The sequence below is a fragment of the Babylonia areolata genome, chromosome 22, assembly GCF_041734735.1.
Source record: "Babylonia areolata isolate BAREFJ2019XMU chromosome 22, ASM4173473v1, whole genome shotgun sequence".
Lineage (NCBI taxonomy): Eukaryota > Metazoa > Mollusca > Gastropoda > Neogastropoda > Buccinidae > Babylonia > Babylonia areolata.
Genome location: NC_134897.1, coordinates 26,499,675 through 26,517,174, shown reverse-complemented (window position 1 = coordinate 26,517,174; position 17,500 = coordinate 26,499,675). Strand labels below are relative to the sequence as shown.

The window sequence follows — 17,500 nt, the reverse complement described above, 5'->3', positions numbered from 1 at the left end:
GGGCAGCTTGGTTGGAATGACATCTAAAGATTGCTGTATCAAGACTTAACACTGTTGTGAGGAAAGATGATGACTTTTTTGCTGAAGATCTGCAATTCCATTGAAAGAGTTTCACTCTTTGAATTTTCTTTTGTTTATGCATTATTATTATTATTGTTATTATTATTATTATTTAATTATACAGTTATCTCTGTGTTAAGTCTGAAGAAGGACGATGAGAATAACTACTACCATTGCTGAATCAGATGAGCAAGTAAGACTACTGATTATCCAAACTATTTGTGATTGTGGACATATATACCTACCTTTGATGGAGGGAAATGAGATACGTAATGCGAAAGAAAAAAGTGTATTTTAAAAAAAAAGTGAAGCAAAAATTTAAAATTAATTAAATAAATAAATAATTGACAGTGTTCACGTCCTCAAATGATAATGGAACGATATAAACTAGTTAGTCGATCAACAGCAGGAGTTCATGTCATCAACCACAGTAAACGGACAGTTATAAGTAGGGAGTCGCTTTCAATACACAAATAACAGTTGGTAGCGGTTCCACCACGGATTATGATCAGCAATGTGCGTAGGGCTGTAGCGGGAGGGATGCTGGGGTCTCGAGGTCATCACGTTGCTCCTTGGCCTTGCCGGTCGTCGTGGGGGCTCCCAGAAGAGGTCCCTCAGGTGCCTGCCGATGTTACCCGCAAGAGCACTGGTTCCTCTCTGGTTGGGGTGAATCGTGTCTTTCATGTAGGTGCAGTTGGTTTTCAAGTTATCGTTGCAGACAACTGAAATGGCACTGTTGTCTTGGAGGTCGACCAATAGGATTGCGTTGAAAAGGGTTTTTTTCTGATTTTTTTGTCTTAGGTGGGAGCTATCTTACTGATAACGATTCTGCTGTTTGGATGATTGTGAGAAATTTTCTTTGCTGTAGTGAGAAGGGAATTGCATGCTGTGGTTGCATCTTTTGTTTTGATGTCGTTGATTCCACAGTGATTCAAGACAGGATCGGGTGGATGGTGTTCGTTTGAGGTGACTGAGTCTGTTGTTTTCTGCAGTTCCTCGGTGAGTCTGTTGTTTTCTTCAGTTCCTCGGTGAGTCTGTTGTTTTCTCCAATTCCTCGGTGAGTCTGTTGTTTTCTCCAGTTCCTCGGTGTGTCTGTTGTTCCTCGGTGTGTCTGTTGTTCCTCGGTGTGTCTGTTGTTCCTCGGTGTGTCTGTTGTTTTCTCCAGTTCCTCGGTGAGTCTGTTGTTCCTCGGTGTGTCTGTTGTTCCTCGGTGTGTCTGTTGTTTTCTCCAGTTCCTCGGTGAGTCTGTTGTTTTCTCCAGTTCCTCGGTGAGTCTGTTGTTTTCTCCAGTTCCTCGGTGAGTCTGTTGTTTTCTCCAGTTCCTCGGTGTGTCTGTTGTTTTTTTTCCAGTTCCTTGGTGAGTCTGTTGTTTTCTCCAGTTCCTCGGTGTGTCTGTTGTTTTCTCCAATTCCTCGGTGAGTCTGTTGTTCCTCGGTGAGTCTGTTGTTGTTTTTCCAATTCCTCGGTGAGTCTGTTGTTTTCTGCAATTCCTCGGTGTGTCTGTTGTTTTCTCCAGTTCCTCGGTGAGTCTGTTGTTTTCTGCAATTCCTCGGTGAGTCTGTTGTTTTCTCCAGTTCCTCGGTGAGTCTGTTGTTTTCTCCAGTTCCTCGGTGAGTCTGTTGTTTTCTCCAGTTCCTCGGTGAGTCTGTTGTTTTCTCCAATTCCTCGGTGAGTCTGTTGTTGTTTTTCCAATTCCTCGGTGTGTCTGTTGTTTTCTCCAATTCCTCGGTGAGTCTGTTGTTTTCTCCAATTCCTCGGTGAGTCTGTTGTTTTCTCCAATTCCTCGGTGAGTCTGTTGTTTTCTGCAGTTCCTCGGTGTGTCTGTTGTTTTCTCCAATTCCTCGGTGAGTCTGTTGTTTTCTCCAATTCCTTGGTGAGTATGTTGTTTTCTCCAATTCCTCGGTGGTGTAAGCCTTGACAGTCTGAGCGTTTATGCCGTAAGACTGTCCAAGTCGTTTTGCTCGTATGCCATTGAAGACTGAATGATGAATGATTATCATTATAGTATGCTTGGAATTATTAAAAGGACCGTTACTTACCTTGATAAAGAAAATTTCCTTTGTCTATATAAAGCCTTGGTAAGACCACACTTGGAATATGGTAACACTATATGGGGATACCCAAACCGGAAAGGATTGCTAGCATCAATAGAAAGGGTGCAAAGAAGAGCTACAAAATTATTAAGTGAACTAAAAGACATGGATTATGGAGAAAGGCTGAGGCAACTGGACCTTCCATCACTGAAATATAGACGATATAGGGGAGATATGATCCAAGTATACAAAATCATATACAATTTAGATGATCTAAGAGTGGAAGATTTCTTTGAATTTAACACTGTTGAAAAAACACGAAGCTCTAGCAAAGATATATACCCAAAACATACTCGATTAAATGCCAAAACATACACTTTTACTAACCGCGTTATAAAATGGTGGAACCCACTAACAGAACTAACCAAAACAGCACCATCTCTCAAAGCCTGAACCGGACTATAAATGGCGGGCGATTTGAATCAAGCCAGTTTCTCACCTGAGTCTGACACTGTGACGTCGGTGAAGGTTTATTCAAAATAAAAGCCTAATAAAGCTACGGTTTGGCTTCATTTATGGCAGAGAGCGAGATTTGCCTAGCAGCTTCCAATCTAGACCCGAATTGACTTTGGAAAGTACAAAATGTGTCAGCTACACGTAATACAAAATTTGAATGCAGAGAAAAGGGGCGGAGCTAGAGCCGTTTGTGTTTGCGCTAGACGTGTCTGTCAGATAAAAATAGCACCAGCACGTGGTACTGTCCGGTGAGAATTGGAAAGCATGCAGACAGCCCCTCGACGTTGGCAACCGTAAACGACCACATTGTTTGTAAAACATGCAAACGGAGAGAAATATGACGATCTACTAACCTTTCACCACCACATGTGACCCATGTAGGGAAGGTCGTCTGGATTTGGATACAAGTCCTGGATAGGCTCTAGTGCGCATGCGCAACCGAAACCTTGCTCTCGGGAGTTAAGACTTTAACCAATTCAAGAATCTTCTGGACGCTGATATAAATGTAAAGATAAAAAAGTATGAATATGATGATTAAATTACTCGTAGGAAAATTACCGCATGCAATGCAGACACTACTCAATGTTGACGAAAAAGAAGGGACATCAAAAAGGCCGCGAGGCCTACTTCGTCCCTATTCTATACCTATACCTATACCTATTATAGCTGTTGACATGTCTTGTTCTTTGCCAACCTGAATGGAGGCAGAAAGCGGCTTTACGTAATTATTTTGAGATCGTCATGCTTTTTGGTTTTGACGTCATTTGTGTTCTGCTCTTACATACTTACTTACAGTTACTTAGAGTTGTTTTCCGATACAGGTCCCAGGGGTTCCTCTTCATCGGACTCTACGTTCAGGCTGCTCATATGCGCCACTGCCGGTTGTCAGTACTTTTGCCCTGAAGTCTTCAAACATGATTTCTTGGTCTGACCAGAATTTGTCGAGCCTGTTCTTAAAAGTGTTTACAGTTTTTGCACAAACGACATGTGTCGGAAGGCTGTTCTAAATGTTGACAATTCTCAATGCCAGTGAGTTCTTCCCCAGGGATGTCTTTGCTTGCACCGGGTAAATTTTCATAGGATGTCTCCTTGTTGTTGTATGCCGTGCTGCTTCCTTCCAGAGTTTGATGAAGCCACACACATCCTTGTCATGAATTCCTGTCATTTCTCGTTTGGTTTTGTTTTTGTCTTCGGTGTTTCGTTTGTTTTGTTTTGTTTGTTTTTGTTTTTTTTCTTCTATGGAAGACTGTGTGGGATGGGAGGTCCTTGCTGCAGTGCATCAGTGTAGGTCTGATGGCTGTCTTTCGTGTGTGTGTGTGTGTGTGTGTGTGTGTGTGTGTGTGTGTCACTAACCGTTTTTTCTTTCGTCGTTCCATCCGTCCCCCGTGTCCCTGACTTTTCAAGCCAATAAATTCACACACACACACACACACACACACACACACACACACACACACACACACACACACACACACACACACACATAGAGAGAGAGAGAGACAGTGAGCAAAGAGACAGAAAGAAGGGGAAAGAGAGAGAGAGGCAGACAGAGGCAGACAGACAGAGACAGAGAGAGATGCAGACAGAGATGAGAGACAGACAGAGAGAGAGATATAGAGGCAGACAGAGGCAGACAGAGATGAGAGAGAGAGAGGCAGACAGACAGAGATGGAGAGAGAGGCAGAGAGATATGAAAGTGAGACAGGCAGAGACAGACACACACAGAAATAGAGAGACAGAGATGAGGGGAGTGGGAGAGAGAGACAGAGACAGACATAGAGAGACACAGAGATGGACAGACACACAGACTGACGGACAGACAGACAGGCAGAGGGAAAAGCAGTGACAGTGCAGATTGGTGCACAGGGAGAGAGAGAGAGAGAGAGAGAGAGAGAGCGGTGCCAGTGCTGTGATGACAAGCGGGTCATGCTGACCTGCAGACTTCTTTGCTCCTCTCTCTCTGTCTGTCTCTCTCAGTCTCTCTGTCTCTGTCTGTCTGTCTGTCTGTCTCTCTCTCTGTCAGCGTCTGAACGCCGTCATAACACCAAGTCAGTTGGTACAGATGTCAACATATTATATCACTGATCTGTACACTTGCACGTGCCTGTCTGCCTTTCACAGGCACGGGGACAGATCCCTACAATGATGTGCACGGATGCTCCATACTCGCACATAAACGCGCGCGCATACACACACACACATACTCACAAACACACATCTAAATGTCTATCTATCTATCTATCTATCTATCTATCTATCTATCTGTCTGTCTGTCTGTCTGTCTGTCTGTCTGTCTGTCTATCTATCTATCTATCTACTCACACACTCACGCACACACACACACACACACACACACACACACACACACACACACTACACACACACACACACACACACATACACACACACACTATACACACATGCGCGCCCGCGCGCGTATGCACTCTCACTCACACGCGCACAGACACGCATACGTATCACCTGTCTCTCCGTCAACCTGTTTTTGTCTGTCTCTGTCTCTCTGTCTGTCAGATGGAGAGAGAGAGAGTCAAGCAATATATAACATATGGGATGAGTGAGAAAGAACTCAGAACGGTTTTTTTTTATTCAAGGATTAAGATTTTAGGCATGGCCTCGGGGGAAAAGAGAGAGAGAGACAGTCAGACAGACAGTGAGACAGACAGACAGACAAACACGACGCACTCTCCCGAGATAAGAGCAGCCATATGTTTTTTCCCCCACAGAATAAGGGGTTGTCAGAATGTAACATAGTCCTCACAGAATTAGTTTTGACAGCGCTATAACTTACCACGCAACTCGAATGACATGACCACAGTGTAATCAATTGTACCAGTACCAGGAAAAACAGAGGAACAACGGATAGTGAACTGGAAAAAAAAAGATATTTCATTTTCCCTCGAAATATTTTTGGTGAGTAAACAGTATTTGACGCAATCCTTTTCTTTTGTTTCGATTTGTGTGTGTGTGTGTGTGTGTGTGTGTGTGTGTGTGTGTGTGTGTGTGTGTGTGTGTGTGTGTGTGTGTGTGTGTGTTCTAAGAAACATCTTACTGATTAGAATTAATGAAAAACTGTCTTCCAACGAAAACATTTCTTGTTCATCAGTCTGAGGAAGATTATGTGTTATGCAGTGTGTGTGTGTGTGTGTGTGTGTGTGTGTGTGTGTGTGTGTGTGTGTGCGTGCGCGCGCGCATGTGTGTGTGTTTGTGCATGCAAGCTGTTACGATGGATGTAGTTAATCGAGCCGTTTTCGTCACTTTTAAAAACAAGAATCATTTTTTTCTTTCCCACTCGTCTTTCGCTCGTTAACTCTAGCGTGACTCGGATCGTTAAAAAGCAAACTACAAGCTGTTGCATGAACGGAGGGGAGGGAGAGTGGAGGTATGCGGAGGGGGTAGGGAGGGGGGAGGGGGAGGGGGAGCGGACGTATGCCGAGGGGAGAAGGGAGGAGGAGGTGTGTGTGTGGGGGGGATATCGACTTAGAAAAACCCCAGTCAACGTTGACTGCCGGCAAAAGGGGAAGAAGGCAAAGTGGAGGGTGTTTGTTTTACAGCCCTGTAACAACTCTGTTCGTCCTTCGCTCGCTCTCTCTCTCTCTCTCTCTCTCTCTCTCTCTCTCTCTCTCTCTCTCTCTCTCTCTCTCTTTGTCTGTGTATGTCTGCGTCTATCTGTCTGTCTGTGTCTGTGTGTCTATGTGTCTCTGTGTGTGTGTGTACGGCTGTTTGATTTCACATGCGTATATGTGTGCATTTGCTATGATTTCAGATCACTGAACACGGCCGCGGGACATGGGTGCTGAGACACGGCTACTGATGCTACCTTCCTCCGCTACCGTCTGCTGTAGTCGCCGCTGCTGATAGTGGACACCCTCCCCCCCCCCACATCCCCCCATAACCTCACCCCACTTCGCCGTCTCTCTCTCCCCTTTTGTCCACAAAGAAATCGACTCCTTTTCGGGATACCTACCAACCTACCTGTCTACCTGCCTACCTACCTACCAACCAACCAGCCTACCAAGGCCTCTCAAGGCCTGACTAAGCGCGTTGGGTTACGCTGCTGGTCAGGCATCTGCTTGGCAGATGTGGTGTAGCGTATATGGATTTGTCCGAACGCAGTGACGCCTCCTTGAGCTACTGAAACTGAACTGAAACCAGCCTACCTGTCTACCTACCTACCTACACCTACCGCCTACACTGAGCTTCACGCCATTCTTGAATTCAGTTAGCCACACTGCATTGTGACTTTTTTTTTCTCTGCTGTGCACCATCTCTCAGTCCCACCTGATTTGTCCTCGGGATGGCCTTATGATGATCTGTGTGTCGTGTCCCATGTCTGGACGCTACTGTGGGTAAAGCTGTTGACTTGCAGCCCAAAGCGGATGTTTGCCAGTAAACCATCATCTCGACGTTTTCCACTGCAGACGTGAAGGAATCGTCTTAAGAGGTGTTTTGTGCGTTTAGTTGTTAGTTACAGAATCTGAGAGCATTCAGAGCGTCAGACTCTGAAGAGCTGAACAGTGGTAGTTAGGCGAGGCGTACCTCGATCCTCGGTTGGCGTCACAGAGAGAGAGAGAGAGAGAGAGAGAGAGTGTGTGTGTGTGTGTGTGTGTGTGCCTGCGTGTTCTGCTTATATCCCATTGCCTTCAGGTGTCACTGTGTAAAGACTTCTAGATCAGTCTTCAGCCAAGTCAACTCCCACCACCCATTTTTCTTTTCTCCCACAGCCTTCAGCCCTCGTCAGCCACACACCACAGCCTTCAGTCAGCCACACTCCACAGCCTTCAGTCAGCCACACACCACAGCCTTCAGTCAGCCACACTCCACAGCCTTCAGTCAGCCACACTCCACAGCCTTCAGTCAGCCACACTCCACAGCCTTCAGCCCTCGTCAGCCACACTCCACAACCTTCAGTCAGCCACACTCCACAGCCTTCAGCCCTCGTCAGCCACACTCCACAACCTTCAGTCAGCCACACTCCAGAGCCTTCAGCCCTCGTCAGCCACACTCCACAGCCTTCAGTCAGCCACACTCCACAGCCTTCAGCCCTCGTCAGCCACACTCCACAGCCTTCAGTCAGCCACACTCCACAGCCTTCAGCCCTCGTCAGCCACACTCCACAGCCTTCAGCCCTCGTCAGCCACACTCCAAAGCCTTCAGTCAGCCACACTCCACAGCCTTCAGCCCTCGTCAGCCACACTCCACAGCCTTCAGCCCTCGTCAGCCACACTCCACAGCCTTCAGCCCTCGTCAGCCACACTCCGAAGCCTTCAGTCAGCCACACTCCACAGCCTTCAGCCCTCGTCAGCCACACTCCACAGCCTTCAGTCAGCCACACTCCACAGCCTTCAGCGCTCGTCAGCCACTCCACAGCCTTCAGCCAGTGTCCGTGAGAAATCCCCGATACCACAGTGTCCGTTAGAATTCCCTGAGGCCACACAATTATTATATTTTTCTGAGAAATCCTCAGTATCAAACACAGTGTCTGTGAGAAATCCTGTGGACCAGTGCCCAGACGACACAGTGTCTGTGAGAAATCCCCGATACACATCGTGCCCGTTAGAAATCCTCAGTACCAAACACAGTGCCTGTCAGAAATCCCCGATTCACACACTGTGTCTGTGAGAAATCCTGTGGACCAGTGCCCAAGACGACGCAGTGCCCGTGAGAAATCCTCTGGACCAAACACAGTGTCTGTGAGAAATCCCGATACACACACAGCGTCTGCTGAACGTTTCAGAGATAAAAACAACGTCTGTAAAACGAATAAATAAATAAATAAAATAAAATAAAATAAACAAAAGGAATTCCACAAGCCTGATCGTGTGTCTGTGAAAGGCAAGACTTCTTCATTGTCGCTTAGTCACGTGGTCGGTGTCAGCCAATGATCTGTCAGTGTTGAGCAATGAAGTGTTTGTGTGTGTGTTGAGGATGAGATGCCGCGTGCCTTTGGGTGATGCAGAAGGCTGATGGATGATACACTGTGATATAGTACCCCTTGGTGAAAACGGGGTGGTGTAAGGGTCACGCGCTCTTTATCTGACATTGGTTGTTGGAAAGAGGTAGAGTTTTCATTCAGCGATTCCATCTTTATTCCCACTCCGTCGTCAGCATCAGCTGAACATCGCAGCTTAGTTCTGTTGGAAAGCCACCACAGCCACGTTTATTTCATGCACTTTGTTTTTCTTGGTCCTGGACTTCTTCTTTTTTTCTTTTTTTTTTAAAGCTTGGACTCTCTCGGCGTTTTGTTTTGTTTTATATTTTGCGCTTTATATATCTGCAAAGGCTGTGATAGAGAGAGAGAGAGAGAGAGAGAGAGAGAGAGAGGTGGGTCGCTGTGTGTGAAACGTTGACCACCCTGCTCATGCTTGGCTTTTGATCGTGTATGTGGAGAAAGAAACGAAACGAAACGAATCGGAACGAAACGACACGAATTTTTATTTCACCAGGGAACTGCAGTAAGCTTTTGCACAACTTTTTTTTTATTTTATTTTTTTTTTTAATAACACCCAGCCCTCAAGAGAGGGGGAGTAAGTAACTGAGTGAGTGAGTGGGTGGGTGGGTGAGTGAGTGAGTGAGTGAGAGAGGGAGCGGTCAGCATGAAGACGTTGAACAGGTACCTGCTGGTGGCGGCAGCAGTGGTCAGCTTCCTGGTGGCTCTCAAGGTGCTCATCTTTCTGCCGCCCGCCGACAACGACCGCTTCAGTGAGAGACACAGCAAGGTGAGAGGGGAGGGGCCGGGGGCGGGGAGGGGGGAAGCGGTGCGGGTGGGGAGGGTGGGAGGGTGGGGGTTGAGGGGGGGGGGGGGGGGGGCGGTTGTGGATGGGTGGAGGTTGATGGACGTTCTTGAACGTGCGTGTGTCTGGCTAGGTGTTGTTGGTGAGAGAGTGGGTGTGTGAGTGACTATGTTGGTGAGAGAGTGGGTGTGTGAGTGACTGTGTTGGTGAGAGAGTGGGTGTGTGAGTGACTATGTTGGTGAGAGAGTGGGTGTGTGAGTGACTATGTTGGTGAGAGAGTGGGTGTGTGAGTGACTATGTTGGTGATAGTGGGTGTATGAGTGACTGTGTTAGTGAGAGAGTGGGTGTGTGAGTGACTATGTTGGTGAGAGAGTGGGTGTGTGAGTGACTATGTTGGTGAGAGAGTGGGTGTGTGAGTGACTATGTTGGTGATAGTGGGTGTATGAGTGACTATGTTGGTGAGAGAGTGGGTGTGTGAGTGACTATGTTGGTGAGAGAGTGGGTGTGTGAGTGACTATGTTGGTGATAGTGGGTGTATGAGTGACTGTGTTAGTGAGAGAGTGGGTGTATGAGTGACTGTGTTGGTGAGAGAGTGGGTGTATGAGTGACTGTGTTGGTGAGAGAGTGGGTGTATGAGTGACTATGTTGGTGAGAGAGTGGGTGTATGAGTGACTCTGTTGGTGAGAGAGTGGGTGTATGAGTGACTATGTTGGTGAGAGAGTGGGTGTGTGAGTGACTGTGTTGGTGAGAGAGTGGGTGTATGAGTGACTGTGTTGGTGAGAGTGTGGGTGTATGAGTGACTCTGTTGGTGAGAGAGTGGGTGTGTGAGTGACTGTTGGTGAGAGAGTGGGTGTGTGAGTGTGTTGGTGAGAGAGTGGGTGTATGAGTGACTATGTTGGTGAGAGAGTGGGTGTATGAGTGACTATGTTGGTGAGAGAGTGGGTGTATGCGTGACTGTGTTGGTGAGAGAGTGGGTGTGTTGGTGAGAGAGTGGGTGTGTGAGTGACTGTGTTGGTGAGAGAGTGGGTGTATGAGTGACTGTGTTGGTGAGAGAGTGGGTGTGTGAGTGACTGTGTTGGTGAGAGAGTGGGTGTGTGAGTGACTGTTGGTGAGAGTGGGTGTGTGAGTGACTGTGTTGGTGAGAGTGGTGTGTGAGTGACTATGTTGGTGAGAGAGTGGTTGTATGAGTGAATGGGTGGTGATGGTGAGAGAGAAAGTGTGTGTGTGTGTGTGTGTGTGTGTGTGTGTGTGGTATCCGTGTGTCTCTGTTTCTGTTTCTGTCTCCGTTTGGAAAATACTTTTGTCTGAACAAGAAATGGGAAGTCAAACGCAACGTCGTTTGTTGAACATTGATCAGATACATGTCCACCCCCACCCCCCTTTGTCAACAAGCAGCTTAGTACTGGACGTTCTATAGGTTACTTGTTCAATCACACTATTATTTGCTTAACACTTTAGAGCGCAAGAAAGTGTGGATGCGCCACCTGCCCCCGCCCCCTCCCAGCCTCCTCTCAATGAAGAGAAAGCATGGATCGCCCCCACACCTCCCCTCTCAATGTGCAAGCAATTATTGTATTTGTATTTTTATTTCTTATTATCACAGATGTGTGAAAATCGGGCTGTTCTCCCCAGGGAGAGCGCGTCGCTATACTACAGCGCCACCTTTTTTCTTCTTCTTTTTTAATTTGTTTTTCCTATCGAAGTGGATTTTTCTACAGAATTTTGCCAGGAACAACCCTTTTGTTGCCGTGGGTTCTTTTACGTGCGCTAAGTGCATGTTGCACACGGGACCTCGGTTTATCGTCTCATCCGAATGGCAAGCGTCCAGACCACCACTCAAGGTGTAGTGGAGGGGGAGAAAAATATCGGCGGCCGAGCCGTGACTCGAACCAGCGCGGCTCAGATACTGTCGCTTCCTAGGCGGACGCGTTATCTCTAGGCCATCACTCCACATAGGCCATCACTCCACGGCACTTATAAGGAAACGAGGGTGTAACCCCCCTCACCCCCCTCACCCCCACCCCCCCCTCTCTCTCTCTCGATAACGATTTTTATTCAGATAAAAGCCAAAGCCCCTTACTGAAGGGGGTGACATTTAAAGAAAGATAAATAAGATTTTACATGACACACTATGCATCTTCAACACAAACCAACCAAAAAATATCTAACACAGATGTTCACGTCGTAACAATTCTCAATCTTTTCAATGCCTCACACATATATATAAATGGCCAAGCTACACAGAGTAGACTCATGTCTTGACAACATGAGCAAATTAATCAATATCGTTATCGTTATCTCTCTCCCCCCCTCTCTCTCTCTCTCTCTCTCTCTCTCTCTCTTAGGACGGTCAATTTGCTAATGTCATCCAGAAATGAAACTGTATTGTGCAATGTGGCATTATACATTTACAATGCCTTAAAGCGATTGCGTATTGCTATAACTTAGATCATAATATCAACATAGATTGTCAAATACAACAAACATCTGAAGTGTAAATGTTAAACAATGTGTTTTTGAAAAGTGCTTTTGTGATTGATATAATTGTGACTTACCCCTTCAGTAAGGGGCTTAGGCCTAAATCTGAATAAACAATTTCGTATTCGTATTCTCCCAGGACGGCGGTAGTCTCCTGTGGCGGAGGGGCAGTGACGGTCACGACGAGCTGCAGAGTTTCGGCCGCAACAACCCGCGGCTGACGGGGGAGATGGGGAGGGGCGTGGTGCTGCCCCCTGGCGAGAAGGGGCGGGGCGAGGAGGCCATGAAGAAGTTCAACCTCAACGTGGTGGCCAGCGACCTCATCTCCCTCAACCGCCAGATACCCGACTCCAGGCCTGTCGGGTGGGTGCTGCTCGGGGGATTTGGGTGGAGGCAGAGGGTGGTGGGGTTGTGGTGGTAGTGGTGGTGGTGGAGAGGGGTAGGGGCAGGAAGGGGTATGTGTGCAGTTGGACAGGGGTGGGGTGGAGGCAGAGGGTGGGTGGGGGTGGTAGTGGTGGTGGTGGAGAGGGGTAGGGGCAGGAAGGGGTATGTGTGCAGTCGGACAGGGGTGGGGTGGAGGAGGGGAGTGGGTAGGCAGATATTCCTCATCAAAGGATGGCATCATGATGATGATTAATATAATAATCATCATCATGATAATAACAATGATGATGGGCACTAAACAAGTATTTTGAATTTTCATCATCATCATCATCATTGTTATCCTTATGATGAAGGTGTGAGAGCGTGCAGTACCAGCATCATCATCATCATCATCGTCATCATCATCATCATCATCATCATCATTATCGTCGTCGTCATCATCATCATCATCGTCATCATCATCATCATCATAGCCATCCTCGTCATCATTAATATCATCTATCATCATTATCATCGTTGTGACGAAGGTGTGAGAGCGTGCAGTACCCGGACAACCTGCCCGGGACAGCTGTGGTGATCCCCTTCCACAACGAGTGGCCCTCCGTGCTGCTGCGTACGGTGTACAGCATCATCAACCGCACACCCAAACACCTGCTGCAGCAGATCATCCTGGTGGATGATGCCTCAGACCTCAGTGAGTCCGCCCCCCCCCCCACACACACACACACTCCCCTCCCCACCCCCACTCCACCTGCTTCAGTAGATCATCCTGGTGGATGATGCCTCAGACCTCAGTGAGTCCCCCTCCCCCCCCCGCCCCCCCTCCCCCCCCCCACACACCCCTCCCTACCCCCACCCCGCCTTGATGCTCTCCTCTTCTGTGCTGTGCTCTTTCCTTCGTGGTCACTTTTCTTTGTTTCTTTTTCTGTTCATGGTCACTTTTCTTTGTTTCTTTTTCTGTTCATGGTCACTTTTCTTTGTTTCTTTTCTCTTCGTGGTCACTTTTCTTTGTTTCTTTACTGTTCTGTGTCAGTTTTCTTTGTTTCTTTACTGTTCTGTGTCAGTTTTCTTTGTTTCTTTACTGTTCGTGGTCACTTTTCTTTGTTTCTTTTCTCTTCGTGGTCACTTTTCTTTGTTTCTTTTTCTGTTCATGGTCACTTTTCTTTGTTTCTTTTCTCTTCATGGTCACTTTTCTTTGTTTCTTTTCTGTTCATGGTCACTTTTCTTTGTTTCTTTACTGTTCGTGGTCACTTTTCTTTGTTTCTTTTCTCTTCGTGGTCACTTTTCTTTGTTTCTTTTCTCTTCATGGTCACTTTTCTTTGTTTCTTTACTGTCAGTGGTCACTTTTCTTTGTTTCTTTTCTCTTCATGGTCACTTTTCTTTGTTTCTTTTCTGTTCATGGTCACTTTTCTTTGTTTCTTTTCTCTTCATGGTCACTTTTCTTTGTTTCTTTACTGTTCTATGTCACTTTTGTTTGTTTCTTTTTCTGTTCATGGTCACTTTTCTTTGTTTCTTTTCTGTTCATGGTCGCTTTTCTTTGTTTCTTTTCTGTTCATGGTCACTTTTCTTTGTTTCTTTTCTGTTCATGGTCACTTTTCTTTGTTTCTTTTCTGTTCATGGTCACTTTTCTTTGTTTCTTTTCTCTTCATGGTCACTTTTCTTCCATCATGTTTCATAATACTTTATTCATGCCTTGCGAAGTACTGTTTTTATCACAATTAAGAGAGAGAAAAAATTAATCCTGATTTAAATACTGTATTCATCGCACTTTGCTGCACGCCTGCGGCATTAGTGTAGTCAGCGGCCCACTCCTTCCCTTTTCCAAACCAGTCTCACGGGTTTCCTGCTGTCAGCAGAGAACAGGCACAAACTGATACGAGTTTCGTGGTCTAAGGGAGGAAAATGTGGCTTATAGTGTGTGTGTGTCTCTTGTAAAAGTGTATTACTTCCCCTGAGTTTCAGTTTCACTCCCATCGCTCCAAAGACAAATGCGTGTGCATATGTATTCTCTCCCCCCCCCCCCCCCCCCCCCTCCGCACCCCCCTCACTCCTCCCCCGCCCCGTATATATATATATATATATATATATATATATATATATATATATATATATATATATGTGTGTGTGTGTGTGTGTGTGTGTGTGTGTGTGTGTGTGTGTGTGTGCCTATCAGAGTGGATGTTTTCTGCATAATTTTGCCAGAGAACAACACTTTTGTTGCCATGGGTTCTTTTCCAGTTCACCAAGTGCGTGCGTAATGCACACGGGTCCTCGGTTTATCATCACACCCTGAAGTACTTGACGTTCACTTCTATTTTCCAGTCAAGCTTGGGGCGGATAGAGAGCGATGCCGGGATTCGAACCCAGACCCACACGGCCGGACACTGTATTGATGGCAGAATGGTTAAGACACTCATCTAGCAATACAGAGAGTCCGTGAGGGCCTTGGTTGGAATCCCGCTTTCGCCCTTTCTCCCAGGTCTGGAAAATCAAACTGGGCGTCTAGTCATTCGGGTGAAAGGATAAACCCATGTCCACGGTGTGCAGTACGCACTTGTCGTACTGAAAAAGAACCCATGGCAACGAGAGTTGTTGTCCTCTGGCAAAATTCTGTTGAGGAAATCCACCTAGACAGACGCACAAATATGTGTATTCTTGCTGCTGCGTTTTGAACTTCCTCGAGTTGTTTTTTTTGTATCGAGTATTGAGAACAACAACCACGGATCAGATAAGCATGTTAACAAACCACCTCGTTGCCCCCGCAGAGTCCCTGAAGGACGACCTGGACCACTTCATCAGGGAGCACTTCCCCAGCAACCTGGTGAAGCTGGTGCGGCTCCCCGACAGGGTGGGTCTCATCAGAGCCAGGCTGGAGGGCTTCAAACACGTCACTGCACAGGTCGTCTCCTTCTTCGACAGTCACATGGAGGTCAACGTGGACTGGTGAGGATCGTGGTTTAGGTGGTGGTGGTGGTGGTGGGTGGTGGTGGTTGTGGTGTTGATGGTGGGTGGTCGTGGTTGTGGTGTCGGGTGGTGCAGTTGTTGTTGTTGGTGGTGGTGGGTATTACTGTTGCTGTTGTTGGTGGTGGTGGCGGTGATGGTGGTAGGGATGGTGCTGGTGTGTGTGTGTGTCTCTGTGCGCGCGTGTGTGTGTGTACGGTGAGTGCGGAGTGACATGAGTAAAGTTTGTATCGAATTGTATTGTATTGTATTTTATTGTATTGTATTGTATCACATCGCATCACATCGTATTATATTGTATTGTATTGTATCACATCGCATCACATCGTATTATATTGTATTGTATTGTATCACATCGCATCACATCACATCGTATTATATTGTATTGTATTGTATTGTATCGCATCACATTGTATTCTGTTGTATTGTATCGCATCACATCATATTGTATTGTATTGTACTGCTTTGCACTGTACTGCTCTGCGCTGCACTTTACCTCACTGTATTGTACTGCTCTGCACTGCTCTGCACTGTACTGTACTGTACTGCTCTGCACTGCTCTGCTCTGTACTGTACTGTACTGTACTGCACTGCACTGCTCTGCACTGTACTGTACTGTACTGTACTGCTCTGCACTGCTCTGCACTGTACTGTACTGTACTGTACTGCTCTGCACTGCACTGTACTGCTCTGCACTGCTCTGCTCTGTACTGTACTGTACTGTACTGCTCTGCACTGCACTGTACTGCTCTGCACTGCTCTGCTCTGTACTGTACTGTACTGTACTGTACTGCTCTGCACTGTACTGTACTGTACTGTACTGCTCTGCACTGCTCTGCACTGTACTGTACTGTACTGTACTGCACTGCACTGCTCTGCTCTGCACTGTACTGTACTGTACTGTACTGCACTGCTCTGCTCTGCACTGTACTGTACTGTACCTCACTGTACTGCACTGCACTGCTCTGCTCTGCACTGTACTGCACTGTACTGCACTGCTCTGCTCTGCTCTGCTCTGCACTGTACTGCACTGTACTGCTCTGCACTGCTCTGCACTGTACTGTACTGCTCTGCACTGCTCTGCTCTGCACTGTACTGTACTGTACTGTACTGCACTGCTCTGCTCTGCTCTGCACTGTACTGTACTGTACTGTACTGCTCTGCTCTGCTCTGTACTGTACTGTACTGTACTGCTCTGCTCTGTACTGTACTGTACTGTACTGCACTGCTCTGCTCTGCTCTGCTCTGCACTGTACTGTACTGTACTGTACTGCACTGCACTGCTCTGCTCTGCTCTGTACTGTACTGTACTGTACTGTACTGCACTGCTCTGCTCTGTACTGTACTGTACTGTACTGCACTGTACTGCACTGCTCTGCTCTGCACTGTACTGCACTGTACTGTACTGCACTGTACTGTACTGCACTGCTCTGCTCTGCTCTGCTCTGCACTGTACTGTACTGTACTGCACTGCTCTGCTCTGCTCTGCACTGTACTGTACTGTACTGCACTGTACTGCACTGCTCTGCTCTGCACTGCTCTGCTCTGTACTGTACTGTACTGTACTGCTCTGTACTGCACTGTACTGCACTGTACTGCTCTGCACTGCTCTGCTCTGTACTGTACTGTACTGTACTGCTCTGCACTGCACTGTACTGTACTGTACTGCTCTGCACTGCTCTGCACTGTACTGTACTGTACTGCTCTGCACTGCACTGTACTGTACTGTACTGTACTGCTCTGCTCTGCACTGTACTGTACTGTACTGCTCTGCTCTGCACTGTACTGTACTGTACTGCTCTGCACTGCACTGTACTGTACTGTACTGTACTGCTCTGCACTGCTCTGCACTGTACTGTACTGTACTGCACTGCACTGCACTGTACTGTACTGTACTGTACTGCTCTGCTCTGCACTGCTCTGCTCTGTACTGTACTGTACTGCACTGCTCTGCACTGCACTGTACTGCACTGTACTGTACTGCTCTGCACTGCACTGTACTGCTCTGCACTGCTCTGCACTGTACTGTACTGTACTGCTCTGCACTGTACTGTACTGTACTGTACTGCTCTGCACTGCACTGTACTGCTCTGCACTGCTCTGCACTGCACTGTACTGTACTGCTCTGCACTGTACTGTACTGTACTGTACTGCTCTGCACTGTACTATACTGTACTGCACTGCTCTGCTCTGCACTGTACTGTACTGTACTGCACTGCTCTGCTCTGCTCTGCACTGTACTGTACTGTACTGTACTGCTCTGCACTGTACTATACTGTACTGCACTGCTCTGCTCTGCACTGTACTGTACTGTAC

General features: G+C 47.1%; 1 protein-coding gene across 1 annotated transcript in view; it reads left to right on the top strand.

The window, feature by feature from the left end:
• The first annotated feature begins 9,115 nt into the window (after positions 1 to 9,115).
• Positions 9,116 to 17,500, top strand: part of LOC143297249 (polypeptide N-acetylgalactosaminyltransferase 13-like) — a 28,557-nt gene continuing 20,172 nt past the window's right edge. The window contains exons 1-4 of the mRNA XM_076609488.1: positions 9,116 to 9,346; positions 11,979 to 12,202; positions 12,751 to 12,917; positions 14,989 to 15,166. Of these exons, the coding sequence (XP_076465603.1) occupies positions 9,224 to 9,346; positions 11,979 to 12,202; positions 12,751 to 12,917; positions 14,989 to 15,166 (692 nt within the window). The 5' untranslated portion in view covers positions 9,116 to 9,223. The remainder of the gene's footprint in view (positions 9,347 to 11,978; positions 12,203 to 12,750; positions 12,918 to 14,988; positions 15,167 to 17,500) is intronic.